Source organism: Heptranchias perlo, chromosome 23 (genome assembly GCF_035084215.1).
Source record: "Heptranchias perlo isolate sHepPer1 chromosome 23, sHepPer1.hap1, whole genome shotgun sequence".
NCBI classification, from domain to species: domain Eukaryota; kingdom Metazoa; phylum Chordata; class Chondrichthyes; order Hexanchiformes; family Hexanchidae; genus Heptranchias; species Heptranchias perlo.
In genome coordinates, this window is record NC_090347.1 from 18,724,502 (window position 1) to 18,750,969 (window position 26,468).

General features: G+C 40.8%; 3 protein-coding genes across 4 annotated transcripts in view; 2 read left to right on the forward strand and 1 right to left on the reverse strand.

The window, feature by feature from the left end:
* slc38a10 (solute carrier family 38 member 10) overlaps positions 1-4,510 on the forward strand; it is a 112,885-nt gene extending 108,375 nt beyond the window's left edge. For both annotated transcript variants that reach the window (XM_068004129.1, XM_068004131.1), the window contains exon 16: positions 178-4,510. In XM_068004129.1, the coding sequence (XP_067860230.1) occupies positions 178-1,430 (1,253 nt within the window). In that variant the 3' untranslated portion in view covers positions 1,431-4,510. The remainder of the gene's footprint in view (positions 1-177) is intronic.
* Positions 4,511-15,161: 10,651 nt separating this feature from the next.
* On the reverse strand, positions 15,162-20,385 carry ndufaf8 (NADH:ubiquinone oxidoreductase complex assembly factor 8). Its single transcript, XM_068004502.1, has 3 exons — positions 20,218-20,385; positions 16,951-17,061; positions 15,162-15,725 (listed from the first exon to the last, which is right to left on the reverse strand). Exons 1-3 carry the CDS (start codon positions 20,296-20,298, stop codon positions 15,708-15,710), a joined length of 210 nt encoding a protein of 69 aa, XP_067860603.1. The 5' UTR covers positions 20,299-20,385; the 3' UTR covers positions 15,162-15,707.
* Positions 20,386-20,512: 127 nt separating this feature from the next.
* tepsin (TEPSIN adaptor related protein complex 4 accessory protein) overlaps positions 20,513-26,468 on the forward strand; it is a 38,126-nt gene continuing 32,170 nt past the window's right edge. The window contains exons 1-2 of the mRNA XM_068004132.1: positions 20,513-20,560; positions 26,229-26,301. Coding sequence (XP_067860233.1) covers positions 20,522-20,560; positions 26,229-26,301 — 112 coding nt within the window. The 5' untranslated portion in view covers positions 20,513-20,521. The remainder of the gene's footprint in view (positions 20,561-26,228; positions 26,302-26,468) is intronic.

Consider the following 26,468-nt stretch of genomic DNA (forward strand, 5'->3'; position numbering starts at 1 on the left):
TGCACTCGGCCAACATCAGTCAGTATGCACGAGCTGGTCCCGCATTCAGTGGAAGCTCAACGCTGGACTGGATCAGCAGCCGGCAGTCCTGTCATTGCAGCGCATCATTGGGCCAAATGCCTCAAGTATTCATGTGAAATACTTACATCACTTTTCCTTTTTTTTTTACTTCTGTAGACAATGAAAACCCTGTGAAGGAGAGGACAGATCAAGAAAGTGAAGATCAAGTGAAAAATGTTGAAGCTGTGAATGGACAGAAGGCAGAAAAGCCTAATGTAATCAATGCTGATTCCCAGGGTGACACTCCTAAACTTGGTCAGGATCTACTAGCAACTGACCACAATAAGGATATTGTTAAACCTAAAGATATTTTGCAAGAAGCTTGGGTCAATGTCCCAGAAAACCAGGATCAAGTTCGTGATTCCAAACAGAATGTTGAAATTGGAGTTAAGGTTGAAGCTAACAAAGTTGCCCCTCAGCCTAGAGACAAATTTAAAGAAACCATCCAAAAAATTGGGGCTGCAGACCTTCTCTCAAAAGATAGGGGTGGTGAAAGAGTATTACCACAATCTGATGCTGAAGTTCCAAAGGCTGTTCCACGAAATGGTGTTCATGATGCAGGAGCTAAATTTGCCCAAGAACGTGGAGTTAGAAATCCAAATGTTCTCTTAGAAAGTGGGGTCAAAGTTGAAAAGGAAGGACCTGAAGCTGGGAATAGAAATCCAAATGTCCTAGATAATGGGGCCAAAGGTTCAAAGATTTCCGATGGTCTCGGTGTCAAAGCAAAATCAAAAGATGAAGTTCATGAGATTGAATTGAAAATTGAGACCAAACCTTTAAAAGATGAACAAGTAGAAAAACATGGTCATGATAAAAATGAAAAAGTGAAAGTCGGAGATACAGGTATATTTCAGGAAAAGAATGACCAGCCAGGTGTACATGTTGAAGGGAAGGAAAAGATCCACTGGCCTGTGAATGCAGGTAAAATACACAAAAATCAAGGAGAAAATCTTATTGACAGAGCACAGGAATTTGCTGAAAGGAAAGTTGAGGAAGATACATTAAAGAGTCAGAGAGAAGAAAAGGTTGTGGATGAAAACAATGACCTTCAGCATCTGGACCCAAATGCACCACCACAACACAAGGAAAAGAATCCAAGCCAGAAGAATGGTGAACCATACAAAGACTTGAAACTTGATGGAGGTGGTGACCTTCGTAGAAGAAAGAGGGACCTAAGGTCAAGCATGGATGAAAGCGATCAAGAGGATGATGGTAAACTGATCATCAGCCTTGATCCAGTGCCAAACTTTAAAACCGATAATCTCCGAAGTGCACTAGAGAGCCATCTGAAACAGGTAGCAGGTGCATCATTCCAGATAGTTCAGAGCCGAAAGATAAAGCAAGTGACAGATACAGAAAATGATACGTGATTCAACTAATCCCCAGACCTTCCCATCCCATTTCCAGAGGAAGCCTATTTTGAAGTTCAAATAAAATGTCTCCTGAATGGTGTTAAGCTACCTTTGTGTCCTCTGTGCAGCTTATACAATGTCACGTCTGCATTGCATTGTGCGAACGAAGTCCACTTAAAGCAGATCAATTCAATAGGACTTCAAGAAGATTTCTAAACTAACAGATCAAAAGAATTCAGAAAAAAAGCAAACAGTTATCAGAATTTAGTGGCCTGCTGAAATAATGATTGTCTAACAAGGAGGTTAACCAGGAACTGTACCTACATAGCTCAGTATACTACTTGTACTGAAATGCTCGTTACCATAAGGCATTGCACAACCAGGAAATTCTAAAAAGTGTCTATGAATTACGGGAAACTTTGAAGTCCTGTCATTCTGCGCATCTGTGACCAAAAGCCACCAAGAATGAATGAAAATGACTTTAATGTGCAATCTGTTGGGATTCTGACAGTTAAATGTACCATTGATTGTATGAAGGTCAGTTTCAAACCTTTTGAATTGCAATTACTAGTGTCTTCTATTTCCTCTCAGGGACAACATGCTGTTGCAATGCAAACAGTAGGCTTTTCTTGTTGCATGGATTTCTAAATGGGTATTCATTAGAGCAGTTGATTGTATATTTTAATAATGTAAACATTTATGCAATTAATGCCTCATTTGTTTACACGTGTGCACGAGAAAGTTAACATCTAAACTCTTAAATATACACTTTATAATGGCTAATGTTTCAAAATTTGATTTCAAACATTTCAACTTTTCCTGCTAAAATAAACCAATTCAGAACCCATTTTATGCTTTAAAATGTAGTCTGTTCTCTTAAAGTTTGATGGAACACAATTTTTTGTACAGTAGCAATCTCAAATTACCTGTGTATTTTGTGGAGGGTTAAAGGTGCAATATTTAATTGTGGTCGTTTACCTAACCTTTTGTGCTCCTAAACAAAGCTATATAGGTCAGCTGGAAGTCCACAAAATGGAAACTAGTTAAGACCAGTATACTTCTAAGTGAATAATCTAGAATAAGGCCCTACACAATGGTTTCATCCTCAGGTATTCATCTGTAAAATGCATTTCCATATATATTTTTATGAAGAATTAACTTTTTAAAAAACTTACCATTATGGAATTGACCTCCCAATCTGGCTGCCATTTTTATTAAGAGTTTGAAAACTTGGGTTCTCAAATTTGAATGAACGTGAGATTCCATCACCAGTAGCTCAGTGATTCAATAAAAATGTGTAATGGTTCAAGGGTCAGTGATAGAACATCATGTGTCCACACCCTTGCCACAGAAATTCATTAATGACGGAGAGGCGATACCATGTGCTTTTTTTGGTGGAGGAAGGTATATATTAAAAATATATGATGGATTGTATCTTAAAACATGAATATATGAGTGGAACCTGCTGGAATATTTCACTGGTATTTAATTAGTTGGACTGTTCAAATAATTCTATGCTGCCGGTATCACCAAGTTGTTCCCATTTAGACGTTTCTCGCAGATGTAAATTTTGAGTTATATATTTAAAAACAAATTACAAACGTCTAATGTTCAAAGTAGACAATTTATATAAACTGTGCACACTTGTAAATAATAGTATTAAAGCATATAGTACAACAGGTTCTCTGTAGGGCTTGGAACTGGCAGTAGTTTTTCCATTTCTGAAACTTCTTTGTGAGAATATCAATTTTATTTATGGAAACTGATCAGAACAGAGAATCAGGTTATTGTAAATGCCTGAATTATTGTGGCCTAAACATAGTCACTATTTTTGCTAATATTTTTAGGCCACTAACATCTTCCGACAACTATCAACTTTCCAGTATATCACTAAATCACAAACATGACCGTTAGCTAAATTTTTCTTGAAAGGTATTTGCGTCCTATTCATATTTAGACTTATAGTAGCTGGTATCTGTTCACTACCAGTGCTATAAAGGATCAACAGTTAAAATTATCCTTGTACCAATTACTGTTGTTATCTCTGTGTCTCATTTAAAATGTAATTTAAGTTGATGCATGTGTTTTCTGTATTTATCGTCTAGCAACATTATAAAACCTAATGTTATCATCTTCAGATGGTTAGTGTACCAGTTAGTTTACTTTATAAAATTATATTCTGCATCATCTCAACAAAAACTGGCTAGTGCTGCTTAAGCTACCTGTTGGGAGATGAGCAGAAAAGGTGTTCATTGTCTTACTCAATGAGTTCCCCGTTTCCTGTGGATAAGTGCCTGAGTTCCACTTGGTGTCTTCTCTCTAGGCCCAGCTAAGTTTGTGAACTCACCATATGGGGAGTGTAAACTTCCTACTGCAGGTTTCAGTAGATGCATTTTTACTGAAGACATTTAAATCTGATTCCCAAATGGAGCCTAGTATTAGTGATTTGAAATATCTGATTATTTGTCACCTTTTCTACCCTTTTCACTTTTTAAATGTTTTATTCCCTCCAAAATGCTGTATAGGGTTAAACAATAATGAACACGTTGATAAGGTTAAAAAAAAATTGAAGGACAAAACTTAAGGTCAATCTTGCAGCTCTTTAACCTCACCCGAGTTTAGTGCATTTTTCCCATTCCCATCTTAACGATATTTACATTTTCATCCAACCTTGTGTTTTTTTTAATTTGTTAGAATTTACGGTACTATATATTAAAAAGCTTTCACCTAATGCTTGTAGTTAGATCTCGTGTGAAATCACAGCATCATTTTAGTACCATTTGAAATAGTATCCCTCAGTCAAGGTGAGTCGTCCTAATTCAGGATTATCCTTCAACCGGTCATCCTTCAGGTTTCAGATCTGGGGTGAATGAAGTTAAATGCAAGAACCTACAAAAAGAAGCTGGATGATGGTGTCAGTGGACTAAGCCATTGGTAGTTTCGTCCAGGAAAGCATTTCTGATGAAATCAATCTAAAATAACATTCCAAATTAATATTGGCTACAGATGGAAATTAAATTGAACATATTGTGCAGCTACACTGTATTCTGTCCTGTTGTAAATGGTTGGTTTAACAATAAAGTGCGATTAATACAAAATTTGGTATAGAATTTTATTTATTGTATTTCATGGAAATGTTACAACTGGGCGAAGACAACCCAGAAGTAAAAAGTTCACTCATCACCAGAAGAACTCTGATTCACTCAACAATTTTCATTTAATTAATGTGCAGTACAAGAATAACATATAATAAGTAGCCACCCATGTGAAACAATCCATATCTTATGTATGGTGTTGATCATAACGCACTTACAGTATTGAGTTATTTATGGGATATATATCCTATCCCATGCATTTTCATCCACGTATCGCTATTCCATAGTTAAACATCACTGAAAATTTTAACGATTTGATAGTCGTTTTGCCTGAACAACCTGTATTGATGACATGCACATCCAAGAATGAATTAAAAACAAAACCCTATTTTGGACATTAAAAATTTCAGTTGCTGAGGAAAAAGAGGCAGACTATTTTCTTTTCAAAAAGCGTTTTGGAAAAAATGATTTGATTTGTTCACCTTTCTTGGTAGGTTCTCCTAACTGATCATCAAGATTGGTTATTTTCAAAAATTCATAGTAATTTCTCATTAGCGGTTTCTAGCCACTTTTGAATCATACAATCCTACTTCAGTTCTGATTTGCTGCTATTCTAATTTGAGCAAATTAATAAAGTGTGATCACAAAACTGTTATAGGAAGTAAGTGACACCTACGGGAAGTTCATGAAATACACAAGACTTTTAATATCTACATAAGAAAGAAACAGAACAAACTTGCATTTATATAGCGCCTTTCACGACCTCAAGATGTTCCAAAGCACTTCACAGCCAATGAAGCACTTTTGAATTGTTGTCACTGTTGTAATGCAGGAAAAATAGCAGTGGGATATTGCCGTGGGATCTTTTACGTCCATCTGAGAGGGCAGATGGGGCCTCGGTTTAACGTCTCATCCGTAAGGCGGTACCTCTGACAGTGCAGCACTCCCTCGGTACAGTACTGAAATGTCACCCTAGATTATATGGTCAAGTCTCTGATGTGGGGTTTGAACTCTCAGCCTTCAGACTCAGGCAAGAGTGCTACCACTGAGCCAAGACTGACACCTGATCTCTGTATATTAAAATCTTATATGTGCACATATTTCCCACCTGCAAAATCTTACTTTACTTTGTCACAATTTTCTGTCAACTTTTTTCATTTATAATTTCTTGGGGATTAAATTAGATAACCCCTGAAAACAAGCCCGGGGCGCTCGGTATGCGATTAAACCGTGCCCGGTCGTTGCCATGCAGGTAGCACGTTGCATTTGTGCTGCCTGCTGTTTTAAATGATTACTGCGTGCAGCCAGCTCTACCTGCGCTGTTGATTGGCTGTACGCATCAGCAGGGGGCCCCAATATCCCGAGTGGCTCGTGTTTCTTAAAGGCAACCTGCACCTCTTAAAAAGGAGGTGCATTGTGGCTGCAAGAAGTGGTGGGAGTCGTTTCAAAACTGAATCTGTGCTGTGATACTTTAAAGAATGGCTGCACCTGGGAGAAAGCGTGCACCAAGGCTCTCTGATGATGTACTGGAGGACTTGGTGCAAGAAATGGAGAGGAGGAGGGGCATCCTGTATCTGCAGGGCGGGCAGGAGGCCCTCCAGACATATGCTCAAGAGGCAGAGGGAGAAAGTAGCGGAGGAGGTAAATGCCAGAAGCACAGCTCCAAGAATATGGATGCCATGCAGGAAGAAGTTCAATGATTTAACATGAGTTGCCAAGATAAGTGATTTCAAGCTTCAAGTGGCATATCGTACCAACTGCACCATTAGCCTCATCCACTGCTCAATTCACGACACCCCATCACCTAACAACCAACAATCTCTTTCAATCAGTACTCAACCAATCATATCATATTCTTTATCTCACCCTCATACATTTAGCATTTTACAAGCTTCACACCCACAACTCCCAGTTCACACACTGGTAGCTGTTCAACCATGACAGTCACATCACCCAAACATCTTGCAGGACACTCACTCTCACTCTTTCTTGCAAGAGGTGGTGCATAACAGAAGGCAACAGGTGGCGCTGGCTCTGTGGAACACAAACCAGCTGTCCTTTCTCAGGATGATAGCATTCCTGCCACTTCGGTAGTGCCCTTGCTATTGCCCGTCAACCAACCAGCCAGCCCACTCCCTGTTGAGTATTGAAACTTTATCCATTTCAAGAAACCTTCAAAATAACACAGCAACTAACCTGTAATTACTTCCACCCTTTAAATAGTGCTGGCGGGGGTCCTTCATGCCGTTTAAGTCACGTTCAGCTGTGCGAGGTTAAGACAGTACGTTGGATGGAGTGTGGAGTTCCAAAAGAGCAACACTGCCTTCAAATCAACGTTGCGCACTGATTTGTGTTATATTCTCTCTACTCTGCATGCTGCTGGCGTTCATTCGGTGCGTGTGCGCAAGCCCCTTTACTAAGTTGGCGTCTTGCGCACTTCCCGTCGGAAGTGTGCGCATGCATCTCAGACCCCATTTTCTGGGCTTGGTTGTCCTCGTAGTGCCTAAAAAAAAACAGATGCTTCACAACCCAATTTCAACCTTCGTCCACATTTATAATGGAAACTACAGATATGAATTTGTCACCCTGTAATTCCCTCTTACCTGTGGTGGTGCTATACTGCTGAGAAACTCCTATGCTCCTAACAATTTTGCATCCCAAATTGCCAAATCTTGCAATTTAAATATAAAAAATATAAAATCAAAGTATATAAAATAACGACCGAATGCATGACTTTAAAATGGGGCTGAATAATATACCTGCTTGCCCTGGTCTAACTGTACTCTGTCCTCTCACCTTTCTCCACCTGAGAACTACATTTGCTCTTGACTCCTCGTGCAACTTCACAGGATATCGACGAGTTTATCGACAATTATATATATTTATAAAGACATATAAAGTGAGCCAGGATCTGGGCTGGCAGAGGCAGAAAATAGGACAGGAACAGGCTCTGCCACATCCTGCCTATTTTGGCTCCATTCAGATTTCCAGCCGAGAGTGATGAAGCATGCAGTACATCCACCCGTATATGGATGGGCATATTGAAATGATCAAAGGACACAAGTACGTCATCTAATGTATTTTCCGTCATTTGACCCATAGAAATGCTGGATGAAAGGGGTGCCTGTTAGGCCCTGTTGTTTATTGTTGCTATGGTGGCGGAAGAAGGATTTGAATTTTAAAATCCAGAAAATCTGTGCAGTCACTCTCCCACAATCGTTTGCTCAGGTTGTGGTGCCAATTTTTTTTTAAATCTCAAAATTTTACTAGCAGCTTGGAAACCACTGACATCATTACTTTGGGGCAGGCCTGCAAATCTCCAACCCCACAGCAAAGATGCTCTACAATTCCATAAAAGCAGAAGATCTGAGCCATGATGTGTGTGCTTGCATTGCAGCACCACCCAGATACAGTCAATGTTAGTTGTACTGAAGTTCAAAAAATGGCAACTCAAAAAAAAGTCTCAGCAACCTTTGTGACAATAATGAAAACTAACAATCTGAAAGTAAAACGAAGAACATTCACCTCATCATGTCTCAAAGCATTTCCTGGACAATGTATTGCTTTAAAGTGTAGCCACTGATTTTTTTTGTGTGAGCAAACATGGCAACCAATCACATACAGCAAAGCCACACATACAGCAAATGAGATAGATGAGTAGTTAATGTGATTTTTTTTGATGGTGGTAGTTGAAGAATGGTGGCCAGGACACAGGAGAGTTCCCTGCTTTTCTATGAATTGTGGCATGGAATCTTTAAAGTCCACCGCAATAGGCAGATGGGACATTGATTTAACATCTCTTACAAAAAAAACAGCACCTCCAACAATGCAACACCCTTAAATACCCTACTGCAGTGCCTGCCTAGATTGTGTACTGAAGTAGGGCTAGAACCCATGACTCTCTCAGAACTGAGGAAGGAGGAAGCCTCCGAAAGCTTGTAGATTTCAAATAAAAATCGTTGGACTATAACTTGGTGTTGTAAAATTGTTTACAAATCTCTCAGAACTGAGAGTGCTATCAACTGAGCCAGGCTGACAGTGGTCTCTGAGTGAGTGAATCTTTATTTTTTTCAAATTAGCACCTCAGACCTTTCAAATGTCAACTGTAATCTTGAGAGCCTCAACAATCAATGAAAGAAATATGCATGGTACAACACTTGTTTAAGCCAGAAGCATATAACTAAACAGTTTACTTTTAACCCTTTGGTTTTTGAACCTTGTATATCGTCATTTACGTTGATGGAGATTTGAGAGGCTCATTAAAGAGGGTCTGTGCACTGTTTTCTCAATGTATATTTGAAAACTGTTCAGAATTCAGTCTTGAAACTGCCAGTAGTTGTTATCACACTAGCAGATTTTCCACGGCTGGGAGTCTACTAAAAATATCTGAATGATCCTCAGGACAGAAAACATTCAAAGAATGCACTGTTTTATAACAGGGCCATTATAAGATATAATGCACAATGTATTATTCTGTGACTAAAGGGGGCAGCAGACTGTACCGAGGTTAAAAATGGCAACTCAAAAAACTTCTCAGCAGTCTTGGGGACAATAATGAACTCCAGAAACCCACCAGTCCTACAAAACCACAAGGAGCACCCCCTCCAACTTTGTAAAGATTGCTGTGTATCCTGCACTTTTAAAAAGTTAGGTTAAAAATTGAGTACAAAGCTAAATGACCTGACCTATCCCTTTAAAGTTACATGGTTTAATTGCTCTAACAGTCTGAGGTCCATTAGAGCTAATTGTCTTTAGAAACTTAACTGGACCAGCCACATAAATACTGTGGCTGCAAGAGCAGGTCAGAGGCTGGGTATTCTGCGGCAAGTGACTCAGCTCCTGACTCCCCAAAGCAACAAGGCACAAGTCAGGAGTATGATGGAATACTCTCTACTTGCCTGGATGAGTGCAGCTCCAACAACACTCAAGAAGCTCGACACCATCCAGGACAAAGCAGCCCGCTTGATTGGCACCTCATCCACCACCCTAAACATTCACTCCCTTCATCACTGGCGCACTGTATGTACCATCCACAGGATGCACTGCAGCAACTCGCCAAGGCTTCTTCGACAGCACCTCCCAAACCCACGACCTCTACCACCTAGAAGGACAAGGGCAGCAGGCACATGGGAACAGCACCACCTGCACGTTCCCCTCCAAGTCACACACCATCCCGACTTGGAAATATATCGCCATTCCTTCATTGTCTCTGGGTCAAAATCCTGGAACTCCCTTCCTAACAGCACTGTGGGAGAACCTTCACCACACGGACTGCAATGGTTCAAGATGGCGGCTCACCACTACCTTCTCAAGGGCAATTAGGGATGGGCAATAAATGCTGGCCTCACCAGCGATGCCCACATCCCATGAACGAATAAAAAAAAAATTGTCTTTAGATATATCCGGAAGTCAATTAGAACATATCTCTGTTGCTGCAAATTCATCTATATATAGGAAGTGATTGGTAAAGTATAATAGAGTGAAAGGAGGAGGGAAGGAAAGAGGAGGAGGAAGAAGAGAGGGTTAGAAAACGTTGGACAAGAGTGGAAGGGGCAAAGGGTGAAACAAGAAGCAGAGGGGGGGGAGAGGAAGGGGAGCAGGGAGGGATTTGGGAAGTAGGAGTCCTGGAGTGCGGGACCGGAGGCAAGGGGTGGAGTTAAGGGGGTTAGAGCAGTAAAAATTGGGAAACTACCTATGCAGTGGGGAGAGGTGATGGAAAAATGCCTCCGGGGGGGGTGTTGAAAAAGTACGTCACCAGCAGGGGTGATTGGAGGGAGTTGGAAAACTCAGTGGTGGGTGTGTAAACGACTTTGGGAGGAATGGCAGATAATTATCTCAGTGGGGAAAGGAGTGAGTGAACTACCTCAGTGGGGAGGTTGGGATAGCACCTTCCTGGTGGGAGGAATTATTAAACTGCCTCAGTGCAGGGTTCGTAAACTACCTTGGGGGGAATGGTAGGTAATAACATCATAGGGACCAGAGGGTGTGTAGAGGGGAGTGTAAATATTATCGGTGATTCTTGTTAGCAATATGTGTTCTCACAGGAACGACTATAACATTACATTTCTGAGGACAATGCAAAGTTCAGCAGGGATGGCATCAAACAGAAAACACTCAATCTAAAAATAACAGAATTTGTATGAGGAGAGTTTGTGCCAAGAGGAAAACAGTTAGGAGGAGAACCTAAGTGATTGGGGAAGAAAGGAGGCAAAGGAACCTCTCCATGGGTTGTAGACATTTTATTTTGGGTTAGGGATTGTCTGTTGAGTGACATTAACACAAAGTTAAAAATACTTAGGTTCCTGGAAAATTAACTATGGAACATATCAAAACTCACCTGCACCAACATGTCTGCGAAAGAGATTGAGGTGGCAGAATTTCTGCAGCGCTAACCAGTGACCAGAAAGTGGAACTGCAGGCAGCTCAAAAGAACCTTTTTAATAGGAAATTGCGGAGTCACACACAGGCCTTTGTGACTGAAAAATGTGACAAAGGGCTGATCACTCTAAATAGAAAAACCGTATTACAATGCCACCTGTAGGGAATTACAGATGTATTTCTCATATGAGCATGATTAACTGGAAAATCTCCATAAGGAATGCTGACATGTTACAGTGTATACTGATAGCCAGTGGTGAAATATTTCCATTCATAAGACTGTCATGAGTCACTTATGATTTTGTCACTTGCAAGTTATACAGTGATTCATTACTGACCAAAGCATATCCTTATATCTAATTCCAACAACTTCACGTGAGCATTTGGGGAGCAGTGGTATAAATAAGTATTTATATCATGAGATGCAAATGTTACAAATGTATTAACTATGAAGAAATGTTGGAGGAACTGACTATGCCCTCACCTCTTTGAAATATGGAATAAAAGGACAATCATTCGAACAATAGTGAGGGTAACATGTCTACCTGCTACAGAAACATTTGAATGCAATGTCACGGGTTTGTTTAACAGCTATGCTTTTAAAGTGGCAGATGAATTATATTTTTAAAAAACTGTATATGTGCTGTCTTTAATCCTTGGATGGAAAATTAAAATCTCTTGAGAAATCAAAAACAAAAGTGACATTTATTATTGCAGAAAGAGAATATGGTCTAGAGACTGAAATTCAATGCTGGGTGGAATCATAGATCTCGGTAAAATGGAAGCCATTGAGCTGAAACACTGTTCCTTCATCTCAGGGTACTGAGTTTTACGCCAGGCTACATTAATAGGACAAAAGCCTCACCTGAAACTTTAAAGCTGGGGTGGGACAGCATTGAAGAAGGTTTACGTTCTATCTAACTGTTGCTGGACTTGATTTGGGAATGCATGGTGATACTAGGTGAAAAAAGTAAAAAATGTCCTAATCCCTCAATTTGAGCATAAAAATATCAGGTTTTCAAACAGCAATAAACATAGAATGGCAGAAATATATGAAATGAGAATGTCAAAACACCAAGAAAATTTCACCACTAAGACATTCAGCAGAGAAAAGTTGCAGGGCTACGGACCGGGTGCTGGAAGGTGGGATTAGAACGGGCACCTGGTTGTTCTTCAAGCCAGCGCGGACACGATGGGCCGAATGGCCCCCTTCTGTGCTGTATCTTTTCTATGGTTCTATGGGATGGATGACTGGTGATGTTGTACAATCTGATCACAAGCTCAGTTACTGCCACCATTTCCGCTGTCTGAAGAATTTGGCAAAACAGAATCCTCTTAACCATAATTATATGGATTTTTTTCAGATGTCTACACTTTGTCTTCACAATGGCTACCCAAACCAACACTGTGTTTCTTTTGACCCACCAATCCTTTGCATTCCACTCCCACTGTTTCCCATGGTCGATCTGGGCATTCCCTCACTCTGACTGTGAGGTTTAGCTCAAAAGCAGACACAGTGGCACCAGTACTAAAAACTCAATGAATTGAAGAGGGATAGTTGAAAAAACAGGGCTTGTGTGTGTTTTTTTAAAACAAAGTTTTCACCATGGTTCCACTAACTGCTCCACCTCCCACCAAAAATGTGAAAAACAATTTTGTACAAGAGAAAAGGGAATTCTCCTGTGAGATTACACTTACCACTCCCAATTCATTTTCTGACCTCACCACTACTTTCCCTTAGCCCAGAGTTTGCTAACATCAAATATTAATAAGAAATGGGAGCAGGAGTAGGCCAATCAGCCCTTCGAGCCTGCTCCGCCATTTAATAAGATCATGGCTGATCTGATCCTAACCTCAAATCTAAATTCATGTCCAATTTCCTGCCTGCTCCCCGTAACCCCTAATTCCCTTTACTTCTAGGAAACTGTCTATTTCTGTTTTAAATTTATTCAATGATGTAGCTTCCACAGCTTCCTGGGGCAGCAAATTCCACAGACCTACCACCCTCTGAGTGAAAAAGTTTCCCCTCATCTCAGTTTTGAAGGAGCAGCCCCTTATTCTAAGATTATGCCCCCTAGTTCTAGTTTCACCCATCCTTGGGAACATCCTCACAGCATCCACCCGATCAAGCCCCTTCACAATCTTATATGTTTCAATAAGATCGCCTCTCATTCTTCTGAACTCCAATGAGTAGAGTCCCAATCTACTCAACCTCTCCTCATATGTCCGCCCCCTCATCCCCGGGATTAACCGAATGAACCTTCTTTGTACTGCCTCGAGAGCAAGTATGTCTTTTCTTAAGTATGGAGACCAAAACTGTATGCAGTATTCCAGGTGCGGTCTCACCAATACCTTATATAACTGCAGCAAATATTGTTCCATGCCCTTCAAGATTACCATCACCATTCCACTGCTTGAAAAACCCACCCTTGACACACACAAACCCTGTTTTCTTAACCATCCCTCACCAGTCCACTGACTTTTTAGTACTGGTGCCACTGTTTCCCTTGGCCCTTCTGTCCTACCCAAATATTATTCTATCTCTAACTTCCCTTTCCTAAGGCCTGAGCATGTTGTCACCCCTCTCCCCAGCTTCAAAAGCCTCCTCTTCAACCTTACGTTTTGTCACCGTTCCTAATTCTTCTCCTACTATTGGTTCAGCATCTGGTCTGCCTCTGTGAAGCACCTTGGGACATTATTGTTAAAAAGTGATATATAAACTTGTTACCCCTGAAATTCCCACGGTTTGATAGCACGTAAACCCGATCTAACTAGTGAGGGTCGGAATTTGGGACTTAGAAAAGATACGCTGGTTTTACACTACATTTAAGTTCTGCCCTAAATTCTACTGGAAGTGAGGGTATAAGTCCCTCTTATCTAGGGGACAGCTATGCAAATGATGGGTTTAGACCAAGATGACACAAGTTCTAAATTCCAATTTATGCTGCTATAAAACAAGGTAAATTTAACACTGAGTAAGGCTGATGTTGGGATCTTTAAGTGATTTGCCATCTTTCATTGTGCTGTTAAATAGAGGCTTATAATTTGTTTTGTTCTTTACTTTGGAGACTAATAGCTTCATTTTGAAGTCTGCCTTGAGACTGTTTCTTGTTGGGGAATTTTCCTAAAGTGGAGTGGAAGACTGCAAAATGTTTTCCCCCATGGAATTCCCATCATTACCATTTATTTGTTGGAGGAGGAAGAACAGCAGACAACCTGGGAAGCCAGGCTTGTAAGGCAGCACTACAGGTCTAGATCCTCCTACACCTAACGAACCAGCAGCAGATACAGATACTGATCACTCCTTAGTATATCCATGGAGTTGTGTTAAGAGGCCTATGCGTTCTGTGGTGTTTGCACAAGTTCCTGGAACTACCACTCACTCCAGAACACTGAATTGTAAAGAAACCCTCTTTGATAGTGCCAAAAAAGGTAGCATTGGCCTTTGCTGCTATCCGTGTCATCTACCACACATCTTTAGAGAGACTTTGCAGTGTCTTTCTATGGTTCTGATGCTCTGCAAGCATTTGTCTTTTCATAGCAGGATCTCTGTGATCATCATCTGAAAGCTCAGCAGACAGGGTCTGACATCTCTTAAGCCTCCACTTAAGTACATCATGCTCCACCTCCACTACCTCATCCTCTGGCTTCCTTGTGAATCATCCTGTTAATTCCTCATCTATCTGTACATCGCGTTTCCTTATCTTCCATATCTCTATCCCTACAGCATTAGCTGAGTGAGTTTCCCAATATTTGCTTTACTGCCTCCTGCTGCTGTCCCTCCTCCTAAAGCCTTTCCTTCTCAGAAATTGTGCACAATCCTTTCCTATATAAGAGTAGAATGATTGTCAGTTACAGGATGTTGTATTTGCAAATTCCCATCACTTCCCCTATGGAATTCTCACTGAAATAGTGAGGTTTCACTAGGCACTCTGGGGGGGGTCAAACTCAATTTACATAGTGGGCCTGATTTGACATTCATGCACTTCGTGTGGGTCACACTGGGCGGTTCACCCTAATTTTGTCTTTTCAGAGTTATCGGACCAGCCTCGTTGTGGAATATATATATGTATTGTATCCTGTCTGAATGAACAAAACTTGAGTAAGGAAAGGTTGTGTTTGCAGCTAAGCGGATATGCAGAAGGATGTTCTGCAATAAAGGGTACATTTGTTGCAGCATTTATTCTGGGTGCTTTAAGCAGGTTATGGAGATGCAGATAATCAAATAAATTCTACTTTCATGTAATGTTCTCAAAACATACTTTGACTCACTTAGTGTTTTACAAGACAGAACATATATTATTTAATTAGACAAAGTATCACAGAACTTTGCAATGCAGAAAGCTAAATCCAACAGTAATTTGCCAACTGGACAAACTGAGTCATTTTTTAAATTCTAGTACATGTAACACCATTATTCCAAACAATTTTGGTAACTGGGATGAAATTTTCAAAAGCACTAAATTAGGAACAGTGGTGAGAACTCCAAGTCATACCAGTACAGTAGTATTTGGGAACATTGTATCTGTCCTAAGTAATTCCTGGTCTAGAAATACAGTATGCAAAGTGGTAAAATGTTTAATTTTCCAACATCCCTCACATAAAGATTAAAAATACATCAACCCAAGAAAATTAAAAAGATTGTTGTATGTTTGAGTTCATTAGAAGCCCATAAAGGGCTACTCTTTAACACCATGATTAATCATGATATTCCTGTTACAAGATGTTGATGCTCAGATTCACAGGATAACAGACTGATTGGAGGCTCTTTTTTGTGCTGCAATGTTCTATAGGCTTCTTTTCAGAAATCAACACTTGCTTTTTATCTTGCTTTCTTGGCCTGTGAGGCAAGAAGTAAAAATGTACATTATAGTTACACAAAAAAATAGTAAAATATTGAAGGAGGGTGGTCCAGCACAGTGCTACACAACGTGCAAAGCATCATGTTGAAAGGAGATGAGTTTGCATCCATCAGAGAGTACCCAGTCTCAGCAGAAACAGTGAGAACAATTAAGATGATTCTTCAAGGGTGGAAAAGGAGAGAGAAGTCAGAGGCCAGGTTACCCAGGCTGCTGTTAGTGGTAAGGGTAGCTGTGTCAAAAAGCCATGTGAGCAGGTAGGTACCCAAAGTCTCTCAAATGGGAAACAGTATAGGTTGTGAAGAAATCTGACTTTTAAAAAATTGTTTTGTTGCAATGATTGTTTCAGAGTCTGAGCATTAGCCTGGTAGTAGAGGTTTTCTATTAAAAAAAATTGAAGATTGACAAAATACTTAAGATACAAATAAACTTGTACGTTATTTATGCTTCTGCAAGAATTTTTTCCTTTAGAGAGGAAGCTCAGAAGAATTGTGACCTTATTACACAGGTTGAAGGATTTCTTAACTCATAGAATAAATTCTGTATCAGTTACTGAGTATTCTATTTATACTATAAATTTAACATATACGAATGGGTGGAAACAATTATTTGTGTGCAGAATACTTTATTATGCCCTCATTGCTCTACAAGGCGGCAGTTTGCCTCACGCAAAGTCTATTTGGTTAGCAGAGGTGGAAAATCCAGTATTTGGGGTTTAAATTAAATAACTGCAGTTGATACAGCCCTGAAATGACAATTATAATACATCTGGAACTGATGTTGAAAGGACACTTTTAAATTTGGGCACTATTCAATCACAACTAAACATTTTAATAGATTTATGACCAACATTGTATTTACAGCTGCTTAGTTTTTCAAAATGATGGTGAAAAAGCTAATAGTGAAAAAAGGTTATGTTATTTCCAGTTATAATTAACAATTTAGTTGGAACTTTAATTCATTTTTAATTTTGGAAGCAAAATACTGCCTAGAAAAGTGTAGGGAATGTAGTTACAATGATCTTTAAATGCACCATTATTGTTTACTGCAGTAATTTATAATTCAGTTTGCAATTGTGAATAATATTTAAGACTATTTCAGTTCTGGAAAAATATACTATAATACAGCACACATTTTCAGATTGATATGCAGGCAAAATGTTGCTGCACTTCTCACATTTTTCTTTCTCTGCCAGTAAAAACTTACATTTAATGTAAAGCAGTTCTTAAGTGCCTGAAACTCTTTTGCACACATGTCCTTTCTGAGGTCCTGGCTTCCTTGGGCATTGGTAGTCACACATCTCCCATATGCTGATGCCTTCAAATCAAAAAAGGGAGATGGAATAAGCAAATATACTATAGAAGAGAAGAGATCACAATGGAAGAAAGGTGCTATTAATGAGACGATACAAAAATCAAAAAAGGAAAATACTGAACATACACAATATGTCAGTCAGCAGCTGTAAAGAGTAAAGACAGGTTAACATTTTAGGTGCAAGACCCTTCCTTAGAATTCAAAAGTAATCAAGTAGTAGAGTGGAAGAAAGAAGGAAACAGAAGGGGGCATTAGCAGATATACAAATCACAGAGGAAATTAATGGGTTGAATGCCTGCAGACTGCTTAATAAAAGATTACAGTGAGGCAATGAAAAGACAGAAGAAAAACAAAATGTGTAAGTAGCTAAGATAGTGAAAAGTACTGGAGAAACACTTGCAAGTAAAAAGGCAAGATGATAATTAAAATAAAAGATGCAGGGGGTCTGAAATGAAAACAGGAAATGTTGGAAACACAGTAGGTTCACCAGTCCCAGGAAGAGAAACGGCTGAGGTCTGAAATTAATAAATTTAGGCCAGAGAGCTGCAAAGTGCTAGAATAACATACCATTCCTTAAACTTCGCTGACAATACTGTATGATATGCAGTAGCTTTATTGGAAGCAAAATAATTTTTGTTTTTCAATTTTTCCACTCCAACACTTTCATCTCCAGAGACCCCAAAAGCATCTATCTTTGGCCCCTTCCTCTGCCTTATCTTCCTTCCAGCTTCTTGGCCTCATCACCTGCAGGCTCAGGGTCAGCTTCCAAATGTATGGTGATGACACCCAGCTCTATTTCTCTCAACCCTACAACCACCTCCACACTGTCAGACTGCCCATCTGTTGTTGACTCGTGAATGAGTCACACTGTCCTCCAACTGAACATTGGGGAAGACAGGAGGCATAATTTTATGTCCCTCCATAAACTCCACTACCTTACCACTGAATGCGTCAACCTCCCAGGCCGCTGATTCACACTAAACCAGACTGCAAAATTTTGGAGTCCTGTTCAATCCAGATCTGAACTTCATACACTACCTACTATCCATCACTAACTATTTCCACGTCAACAACAGTGCCTATTTCTGTCCCTACCTTAGCCCTTCTGCCACTGAAATCCTTATCCACATTTCTGTCACCTCTAGACTTGATTATTCTAATACTCTCTTTGTTAAGCTCCCATCAATTCAATCTTGTTTTGCGTGCTGCCCAGGTCACTGGCGTTGTTGGATGTAGTGGCGCTTGCAAATTGCGGAGGTTGATTTGCGTTAACTTGCTTTTAATGAAGAAATTCTAGGCATGGATTTCTCACTTCAGCACACCTGGCATACAGGGAGCATATACTGGGAAATTCCACCCCTCCCCCATCCTGTGAATGCACTCTTTGTGCATCCAGGGACTTGAACACATTATCTAGGGTGGAACTTCAATGCAGTACTGAGGGAGTGCTGCACCGTCAGAAGTGCCATCTTTCGGATGAGAGGTTAAACAGAGGCCCTGACTGCCCTCACTGAAGAACGTAAAAGATCCCACGGCACTATTAGAAGAGTAGAGGATTTCTCCTGCTCTCCCAGCCAACATTTATCCCTCAACTAACACCTAAATGTGAGGTTATGCACTTTGGCAGGAAAAATCAGAGAGCAAGTTATTTTCTTAATGGCGAGAGACTGGAAAGTACTGCAGTACAAAGGGATCTGGGGGTCCTAGTGCAAGAAAATCAAAAAGTTGGTATGCAGGTGCAGCAGGTGATCAAGAAAGCCAACGGAATGTTGGCTTTTATTGCTAGGGGGATAGAATATAAAAACAAGGAGGTATTGCTGCAGTTATATAAGGTATTGGTGAGACCGCACCTGGAATACTGCATACAGTTTTGGTCTCCATACTTAAGAAAAGACATACTTGCTCTCGAGGCAGTACAAAGAAGGTTCACTCGGTTAATCCCGGGGATGAGGGGGCGGACATATGAGGAGAGGTTGAGTAGATTGGGACTCTACTCATTGGAGTTCAGAAGAATGAGAGGCGATCTTATTGAGACATATAAGATTGTGAAGGGTCTTGATCGGGTGGATGCAGTAAGGATGTTCCCAAAGATGGGTGAAACTAGAACTAGGGGGCATAATCTTAGAATAAGGGGCTGCTCCTTCAAAACTGAGATGAGGAGAAACTTCTTCACTCAGAGGGTGGTAGGTCTGTGGAATTTGCTGCCCCAGGAAGCTGTGGAAGCTACATCATTGAATAAATTTAAAACAGAAATAGACAGTTTCCTAGAAGTAAAGGGAATTAGGGGTTATGGGGAGCGGGCAGGAAATTGGACATGAAGCTGAGTTTGGATCGGTCAATGCCCTGTGGGTGGCGGAGAGGGCCCAGGGGCTATGTGGCCGGGTCCTGCTCCGACTTCTTGTGTTCTTTAGATTTGTGGTTGGGATCAGATCAGCCATGATCTTATTGAATGGCGGAGCAGGCTCGAGGGGCCGATTGGCCTACTCCTGCTCCAATTTCTTATGTTCTTATGTTCTTAAAACAAGACAATCTGGTCATTTATCTCATAGCTGTTTGTGGGGTCTTGCCATGCACAAATTGGCTGCCAGGTTTCCTACAGTACAACAGCGGCTATACTTCAAAAAGTACTTCATTGGCTGAAAAGAACTTTGTGATATCCTGAGATCGTGAAAGGCACTATATAAAGGCAAGTTATTTTTTTATAAGTGGTCGCAGGCGCCACTACCTGTATCCTGTCACACCATGAGTTCCACTTGCCATTACTCCCACCTTGCTGACCTACCTTTTCCCAAACATATTAAACAACCTCCTCTCGCCTTAACCCCATCTCACACGCTTTTCAGTGCTCTGATGCCTTATATGCATCCCCCACTCCCCAATTAATCGCAGAACTTTCAGTCACCTTCGCCCCACTTACTAGAACTCCCTCCACATCTTCACTTCTCTCTCTCTCTCTCCTTTGAAAACAGCTGGGTTTTCATTTTCTTATTGATTTCCATTTGTCAGACGTCTTTCCATTAGGGGCACTCCATGAATACAAATTACTCTTCTTGTTAACTCTTGAGTAAAAGAGCTGCCGAACGCGTACAATTCCGGTTCAGAGCTCTGGCATTCTGAAAGTCAATAACTGGTTAGAATTTAAATAAAATATAAACCCACTTCCTCAGCACATGCTGCCATGAACTGCGGGAAGCTCCTGAGTCTTTCCCTAGTGCGGATCCACACCTCCTTCCCAGGCATTGCTCGTGGGTGTGAGAACGATGTAGATCGACAAACCGTCCCGCCCAGGGCGCAGCCATCTTGGACTCCGCCAACGGCCGTCGCGCAGTGACGAACTTCCTTCTCCACGAAGACCCGCCCTCTCACCGGCTGATGATAGGCGGGGCGACGTCACGGCGGAGGCACTGCGGCCGCTGATTGGGCCACTGCCTTGTCAGTCAAAGTTTGACAGGCGGCTGAGGTGATGGCAAGGCTGGGGGAGAAGCTCGGATTCTTACAGAGAGTGAGTGACGTTTGGGCCGCGAGTGACCGCCGCATTTTGGGGGGTGGGGGTTTAAATCAGTTAAATTGTACATGAGAGGCTATTTGTAGAGGTCCAGTGAAGCACTTGATTTTGACACTTGTGAGTGTGGACTGAAAACTGCTAGGAGAATCCTGGCTCCTGTTTCCAGGGCCCGACAGGCAAGGGCGAGGTTGCAGCGTCTGGGTCATGTTTGTACTCACTGATTCGCATTGCTGGACACTGGCGGGATGCACCTTAGTTTGGACAGGATTAAAGTATTTTCAAATATGTTTTGTCAGTGTAGCATATGTGTGTGATTGTGCATTAAAAAGTTCTACCCTACTGGTGCAAGACGTGCTTTTTGTTTTCTTTTAATGAGTTGGTGTTTGGGGATTATTTATTTGCTAAAACGTTGGTTATTTTGACGATTCGTAAACTTTGTTGTCAGGCAAGCGGAACAGCTGCAAGTTATTCTTGATGTGGCGATCTATTGGTGTCATCGCGTTGCAACATTTGGCAAATCGTAACAAAAACTTTTGGCAAGCTGTTTACAAAATAAAAACACAATAATGGATATTGTGACAATAATGGACAACATTTCTGGTAGAGATACTTAGATCTGTGTTTATTTGCTTTTTCCAGATTTGTAAAATTTTAACCTTTTTTCTTTTATCCTCATTGACGACTGACTTATTGTCGACTCTCCTGTCGGTAATGCAGTAGCTAACCAAATTTAGTGCTGTGAATTCCTGATCAAGGCACTTGCAGGAGCTGTCCATTATGTTGGTGTTGGCTCTGGATGTAACATATCGACTAATAAAAATGTTAAATTTGTCTCCCTTTCTGGCCATCTGATAGTTCTACACTTGTCTGTGTGCCTTCTATTAATTTGTTTGGCCCATGTTTATCATATAACCCATATTGTCTTCCAGTGATTTGACTGGTCCATGGAAATCAGTTGAGTATGTTCAAATTACTGTTATTGCAAGCTGGTTGGCCTGTGTGGAGAATGTGATCCTCAGAGAAAGAATTCATCAGATTTCTTTCAGTAGTAGCAACTCCTATTATGCCTTGCTTCTTCCCAGCCCTCCACCTTGACCTCCCTGGTCTGTGGTTTCAGCTGTCTTTGTGAGTGGCCTTGGGCTGCAAGTCTCAAATCTCTGTGGCCTCCTCGTTTAATTTCAGATATCTTGGAAAGAACTTGGGCCACCTTTGCTGTCCACTTACACCCAGCCAGCTAGATCCCTCTTTCCCCTCGTCTAGGCTCCCCATTGATTCGCTCCCTTCCCAGCAGTGATATCATACCCTGGCCAGCCAAGCAAGCCTGTTTCATCTGCACCACTGCTAATACAAACTCTGCTCTCTTTCCTTTTTCTTGCCTCTCGCACCCCTGCCGCCCCAGCCCTGAGAGTTTCAGGACTGTGAGCTGTTAAATGTTGGGAGGTGGGCTGACATGTCTTGAGGCTCGACTGGGGCCTGAGCCTCTGAATGCAATGTTGTGGGAATCCCACTATTATTTCTAAAATTCTTTCACTCAAATCTAAGTCAGAGACATACGTTACCCTAGAAAAAACTGACCTGACAGCTTCAAAAGAGCAAACAACTGAAGAAAAGCCTTGATAATAAGCCTGTAACTTGTAAAAACAAGTAGTTACATGTGCTTGTAACTTAATGTAAGGACTTGCACAACACCAGGTTATAGTCCAACAGTTTTATTTTAAATCACAAGCTTTCGGAGCTTACCTCACCTGACGAAGGAGGAAAGCTCCGAAAGCTTGTGATTTAAAATAAAACTGTTGGACTATAACCTGGTGTTGTGCAAGTCCTTACATTTGTCCACCCCAGTCCATCACCTCCATCACCGCCATCTCCACATCATGGCCTTGTAACTTAAGCTATAGAAACACCCAAAATTCTTTCACTTACATTGAAGGAAAAAAAAACATATATACATGAAAGCCTGATGTCAAGTATTGAAGGCACAATATTGGTGGTGCATTTCTAAGATGGAGATACATTAGAAGTGATGCATTCCGATTAATTTTAAGCACTTTTGCATGGATTTTATTATTAAAAAAATCATAGTGGCATTTGGATTTTCAACGTATCAGCAGACCATCACTTCCCCAAAACTTACCTCAACAGTCACTGTCCACGTCCAACTCCTTCTCCCAGTTCACAGAGGCACTATATCCCCTCTAGATCAGCTCACCGAGACACTGTGCCCTATCCAACTCCACACCCTTTCACAGAGACATTCTTTCCTCTTCTTACCCTCCCTGTTCATAATGGTCCTCCCTCACCCCTTCAGTTTAACCTGGCATTCTTTTCCCTCACCTCTCCCCATCCCCACCAATCAACCTGATATTCTTATCCTGCACCCACCCAGTAAAAACTGATATTCTTCATCCTGCTCCTCAATCATACCGACATGCTCTCACCCCCCCCACCCCCATTCAAGCTGGCACTCTTACCCTCCAGTTCAAGTTGGCATTCATTCTGCTGTCCAACTGGTGCAGAGGCCAATGTTGCCCCCACCTGACATTCAGTTTCCACCAAGGGTTACTGGATTGCAATCAGGACTGAAAATCCTAGCAGATTATTGTTTTCACACTCTAATCTAGGATGCTGAGGCCAATAGTATTTTCTCAGCTGAGATCAGATAACTCAGCACAGTGATTAAAACTGGGATTTTCTTGGTCTGAATGGCTCAGTACCATACCATGTTCATTGACACAGCGAGCAATCCAGAAAGCACAATCAAACTATTTTATATTATTCAAATATTTTATTTTATTCAAAAGTTGTTTCTGACCTAAAGTACATTGACACATTTACACTTCACACTGGACGTTTGCGGAAATATGTGTACAGTACATTAAAGAATTGCAAATTATATTAATGACTCCAGAAGTGGTTAACAATATGTGAAGGTGACTGACATAACTCTTAATAATGAAGTTTTCTTCATTCTTCTAGAATTAAATTTAGCAAAACTCTTGAAACTCGTTCTTTTTGGTGCCTTTAATTATGGTGTATGGCTTGAAACACAACAGCTAGTTTTCACCAAACAACAATGAATACTAGTGTGGGACTTTTACAAGTTCATATTTTCTTGTTTGTTCAATCGCTGCTGTTCCTGATTTTGGGTACTGTTACCTCACTCCTATCAAGGCTGAATCCCTTACCCAGGCCTTCCTGAACTCCACGCTTGACTTCTCCAAGACCCCCCTCACTGGTCTCCCAGGCACCACTATACAGTTAAACCACATAAACTCCCACTTGTCCAAAATTCCGCCGCCAGAATCCTGTTCCATGCCATGTTTCATTTGCCCATAAACTTTCTCCTTACCATCCTCCACCATCTTCTCCATCTCCCGACTCATTAATTTCAAAATCCTCATTCTCATTCACAGATCCCTCTACGGTTTCATTGCACCGTATGTCTAATCTTTTTCAGCACGACATTCCAGGTCATGCCCTCTGCTGTTCCAACATTAGCCTCCTGTATATCCTCCCTCCCATCAGTTGCAAAACCTTCTTCTGTCATGCTCCTACTCTCTGGAACTCTTTTCAGACATTCACTACAATAGAAGTGCTTTATATGTGTAAATTGTAATTTGCCATTCGTAGTAGTGACACAAAATCTACCCTAGAAATTGGCCATGGATCCCAATTAGGGTGACCAGGAAAATCATCACTCTGCATCATTATTGTGCTTCATTTAGTGGCCAGGCTGAGAACCAATTATGGGACATGAACTCCTGACATCAGTGATAAAGCTTCAGCTGAGGACTGGAATGTGATACCACCATTACTTAGGGCCCCAAATAAAAGGAGCAGCTGAGTAACCTTACTAGTTTGTGTACTGACACTTTTAGCTGTGGTCAATGGGATAGACAGTTTATCCCATTTGTAAGATGTTTTATAACTTGCTCATGACTTTGATCACTTGTAGGTTATTAGGTCTTCTGTCTTGTAGAGTAAGTAAACTGTGTGCCACAGTTCATCAACAGGTATCCTCTGTGTGAACTAATCAAACTTAGAGAGGATAAAACCCTGGTCCGGATGGATTGCATCCACGCATATTAAAAGAAGTTAGGGAAGAGATAGCAGAGGCACGACTACATATATATAAAAATTCATTAGAATAGAGAATAGTGCCAGAGGACTGGCGGACAGCTAATGTCATTCCTATATTTTAATAGGGAGATAGAACAATTCCAGGGCACTGTAGACCTGTTAGCTTAACGTCGGTGGTAGGAAATATAATGGAATCTTTACTCAAAGATGTAATAGAAATACATCGAGAAACTGAAAATATAATAAAATGTAGTCAGCATGGATTTCAAAAGGGAAGATCATGCTTGACCAACCTTACTGAATTCTTTAAGGAAGTAACAGAAAGAGTAGACCAGGGTAATACAATAGATGTAATATATTTGGATTTTCAAAAGGCCTTCGATAGTAATACCACATGACTAAGGTCAGAACATGTGGAGTCAGGGGGCAAGTAGCAGAATGGATAGCAAGCTGGCTACAAAACAGAAAGCAGAGATTAGGGGTTAAGGGTAGTAACTCAGACTGGCAAAAAGTGGGAAGTGGTGTTCCACAAGGATCGGTGTTGGGATCACTGTTGTTCACCATTTACATAAATGATTTGGACTTGGGAATCAGAAGTACAATTTCAAGATTTGCACATGACAACAAATTGGAAGGTATAATTAATACTGAGGAAGACTGTGACAAAATACAAGAAGACTTTAATAAACTTGCAGAATGGGCGTGTAATTGACAAAGAATTTCAATATTGATAAATGTGAGGTGGTGCATTTTGGTAGGAAGAATAAGGAGGCCACATATTCCTTGGAAAGTAAAAGTCTAAATGGTGTAGAGGAGCAAAGGGATCTAGGGGTACAGGTACACAAATCACTAAAAGTAGCGACGCAGGTTAATAAGGCCATAAACAATGTAAACAAAGCACTGGGGTTTATTTCTAGAGGGATAGAATTGAAAAGCAGAGAAGTTATGTTAAACTTGTATAGCACCTTGGTTAGACCACACTTAAAGTACTGTGCACAATTTTGGTATCCATATTATAAAAAGGATATAGAGGCACCAGAGAAGATGCAAAAAAAGATTTACAAAGATGATACCAGAACTGAGAGGTTGTATATATCAGGAAAGTTTGAACAGGCTGGGGATCTTTTCTCTTGAAAAGAGAAGACTGAGGGGTGACCTGATAGAGGTCTTTAAGATTATGAAAGGGTTTGATAGGGTAGACGTAGAGAAGTTGTTTCCACTTGTGGGAGAGACCAAAACTAGGAGCCATAAATGAAAGATAGTCACTAATAAATCAATAGGGAATTCAGGAGAAATTTGTTTACCCAGAGAGTAGTTGAGGCGAATAGCATAGATGCATCTAATGGGAAGCTAGATACACTCATGAGGGACAAAGGAATAGAAGGTAGTGCTGATAGGGTTAGATGAAGAGGGGTGGGAGGAGGCTCATGTGGATCATAAACACTGGCATAGACCAGTTGGGCCAAATGGCCTGTTTCTGTGCTGTACATTCTATGTAATTCTATGTGTACCTGTATTTGTGCAGAACAGTTTGCTGTTCTTTTGTTGCACCTTTACCTCTTATTTTCACTGTGTTTCTTTTCAGCTTCCAATGTTGATGAAAGCAACGTCAGATGATGAAGTACCATGTCCTGGGTATCTATTTGAAGAGATTGCCAGTATCCTTACATGGTGCATTACAGGATTTCCTCAATAAATATACTTAGGATTTGTGTAACCCTGATATCATTAGTTAAAAACCACTGAACAGTTAAATGACTTCTGCTATTGGTGTATTCTTTACCTGGTGTAATCACTGTGACACTGATCATTAAAGCTTGCAGCC